The sequence below is a fragment of the Colobus angolensis genome, unplaced genomic scaffold, assembly GCF_000951035.1.
Source record: "Colobus angolensis palliatus isolate OR3802 unplaced genomic scaffold, Cang.pa_1.0 Scaffold49, whole genome shotgun sequence".
Classification (NCBI taxonomy): Eukaryota; Metazoa; Chordata; class Mammalia; order Primates; family Cercopithecidae; genus Colobus; species Colobus angolensis.
The window spans coordinates 9,209,764-9,212,914 of NW_012118376.1; the positions used below are offsets into that span (position 1 = coordinate 9,209,764).

General features: G+C 38.2%; 1 protein-coding gene across 1 annotated transcript in view; it reads right to left on the reverse strand.

Moving 5' to 3' along the window:
• The window catches only part of CENPH (centromere protein H), a 22,792-nt gene that overhangs the window by 9,101 nt on the left and 10,540 nt on the right, over positions 1–3,151 (reverse strand). The window contains exons 6-7 of the mRNA XM_011959367.1: positions 861–924; positions 461–512 (exon numbers count right to left, since the gene is read on the reverse strand). Of these exons, the coding sequence (XP_011814757.1) occupies positions 461–512; positions 861–924 (116 nt within the window). The remainder of the gene's footprint in view (positions 1–460; positions 513–860; positions 925–3,151) is intronic.

The following is a 3,151-nucleotide window of genomic DNA, read 5'->3' on the forward strand; positions in this document are numbered from 1 at the left end:
GTAAACTCGGGAGACAGAGCTTGCAGTGAGCCAAGATCGCACCACTGCACTCCAGCCTGGGTGACAGAGCAAGACTCCGTCTCAAAAAAATGCAAAAATTAGCTGGGCGTGGTGGTGGGTGCCTGTAGTCCCAGCTACTCAGGAGGCTGAGGCAGGAGAATCACTTGAATTCGGGAGGCAGAGGTTACAGTGAGCCAAGATAGTTCACTGCACTCCACCTGGGTGATAGAGCAAGACTCTGTCTCAAAAAAAGCAAACAACAAACGACAATAAAGTTCTAAAACAATGAGAAGAAATAGAACAAAATGTACTTTATATCACTTTTTAAGCTGCCATGTCAAAAATTTAAAGAAATTTTGAAAGTCAGAAATTACAAAATTTCTCAGTGGCTAAAGATCTGGCCTTATCAATCTATAAAGTAAGCAAAATGTGTTCTGCCAAAAAAAAGTGTTTTACATACGTAATCTCTTCTTTCTAATATCAAGCAGTTTTTCCTCTAAATCCCAAGATTCCTGTTATTAAAAATAAAAAAGTTAAAGCACATTACTGTAGGTAAGGACAAACTTGTAATACTTAAATCACTGAGTTTTATCTACTAGCCTTAGTTATCTAAAAGTTCCAGTTTTCAGTTCCTCTATTTCCACACAACAAAAGGAAGACAGTAAATTAACTTATAAGTAGATAATGTTCAACATTAGTCAGAAATAATAGAATTTTGAAAAAAAGAACTTGAGGACAGTGAATTCCAATCATAGCATTCCCTTTGGACAATCCTATTTAATCATATACATTACAGTTACCAGCAAGAAGTTGAGAGTAAAATCATGAGAATGCATAATCAGCCTAATGTGTAAGTTTACCTGCTGTGATTTCATTATTAATTTATTTAGCTCTAATAGGTGTTTCATGTTATCCATGAGCACACTGAAAAGGAAACAAAAAGATGATTTATTAAGGTTATTTGTAACTTAATTAAAAATACCTGTCATTAATGAAGGAATCAAATGAGTGAAAACTTACTTTCATTAAATCCACCATACACTTGGATAAAAAGTCAGTTTAACAAAATAAATCTGGAAAAGCTTGATGTAATCCAAATTTCTGTTGAAATTAGAGATGCATTTCCCTAGAAAAATGTTTGGTCACAGATATTGAAGAATACCAAATTTTAAAATGTGGGAACATCTGTAAAAATTTCATATTTAGAGAGGAAACATCCTAATAACTTCCTAACAAGCTGCTTTTGTTTTGAATTTATTTTTTAGAGCAATTTTAGTTTCACAGCAAAACTGAGTGGAAGGTACAGAGATTTCTCATATACACCCTGCCCCAGACACATGCACAGCCTCTCCCATTATCAACATCCCCTACCAAAGTGGCACATTTGTTACAGTCAGCAAACCTATATCGACACATCATTGTTACCCAAAGTCCAGATTTTACATCAAGGTGCACTCTTGCTTGTGTATATTCTATGGGTTTGTTTTTTGTGACAGGGTCTCGCTCTGCCACCCAGGCTGGAGTGCAGTGGCACAATCACAACCTCAACCTCCTGGGCTTAAGCGATCATCCTGCCTCAGCCTCTGAAGCAGCTGGGATTATAGGCACATACTACCATGTCCCACTAATTTTTAAATTTTTTGTAGACATGAGGTCTCCCTATATTGCCCAGACTGGTCTGGAACTCCAGGGTTGAAGCAATCCTCCCTCTTCAGCCTCCCAAAGTAGTAGGATTATAGACATGAGCTACTGAGGTCCCGCCCATTCTCTGGGTTTTGACATATGTATAATTACATGTATCCACCATTACTGCAGCATGTAGAATAGTTTCAAGGAATAAACTGCTTTTTACCTCTACTTTGACAAATATTTTTGAGTACTTACTACATGCTTTCAAGAACTATGCCAGGTGCCAGGAATGTAAAATAAAATAAAACACAGTATCTGTTTTCAAAGAGGAAAGAATCTAGTGGAGGAGAAAAATAAATCCACAATCATACTGTAGTGCAGTAACAAACATGAACCAAAGTTATGCACAAGGTGGAATAAAGACATAAAGTAACTACCTAGATCAAGTAGTTTGGTATGGTGGGAGGAAAAGGATATGGAATAAGACTGGGCAGAGCAGTGGCTCTTATACTTCAGAGTGCCACAGTCACATGGGAGTCTTGTTAAGTAAGGATTCCTAGTTCCCAAACTTCAGATATGCTGATTCAAGGCCCAGTTCAGTGGCTCATGCCTGTAATCCCGGCACACTGGGAGGCTGAGGCAGGAAGACTGCTTGAGTTCAGGAGTTTGAGACCTGGGCAATATAGCAAGACTACATCTCTATTTAAAAAAAAAAAAAAAGCCAGGTACAGTGGATCCCTTGAAGTCAGGAGTTCGAGATTAGCCTGGCCAGCATGGCAAAACCCCATCTCTACTAAAAATACAAAAATTAGCCAGGTGTGATGGTGTGTGCCTGTAATCCCATCTACTCAGGAGGCCGAGGTAGGAGAATTGCTTGAACCCGGGAGGCAGAGGTTGCAGTGAGTCAAGATCATGCCACTGCACTCCAGCCTGGATGACAGAGCAAGATTCCGCCTAAAAAAAAAAAAAAAAAGATATGCTGATTCAGAAAGTTTGGGATAGGACCAACAACGTGATCATTATAATAGACATTATTCTGATAATCAGCCAGGTGTGAAAAACACTGTAGAAGCAACTAACTGAGAAGGCCAAAAGGGGGAATCTGCACAAACCTGGGAGAGGTGAACTCATTTTTTTTTTACTATTTACAGCTATATTTGGTTGTCTTAAAAGATAAATTTAGGCATATTAAAATGTAACAACTTTATTTTACCAGACAATTCATGCATCTGGCAGCACAGGATTATAAGCTGTTTAGTGCTCTACTGTGGGAGTCGAGTGAGGAAGCTTTTATAAGGTGTTCATAGAAGACAGACAGAAAATATAATTGGTTGGTTAAAGTGGAACATCTCTAGGAAGAGGTTAGTTGGCAGTTTCTCATTGGGTAAGCTTAAGCTCCATTTTACTGTTAACAACAGGCTTACATAGGAACCCCAAGGTGCTGGAGCTTAAGGCTAAAGATGGTTCAGCCTAATGGCATTCCAGTTGTATCCCAATTAATTTTTTTTTTTTTTTTTTTTTT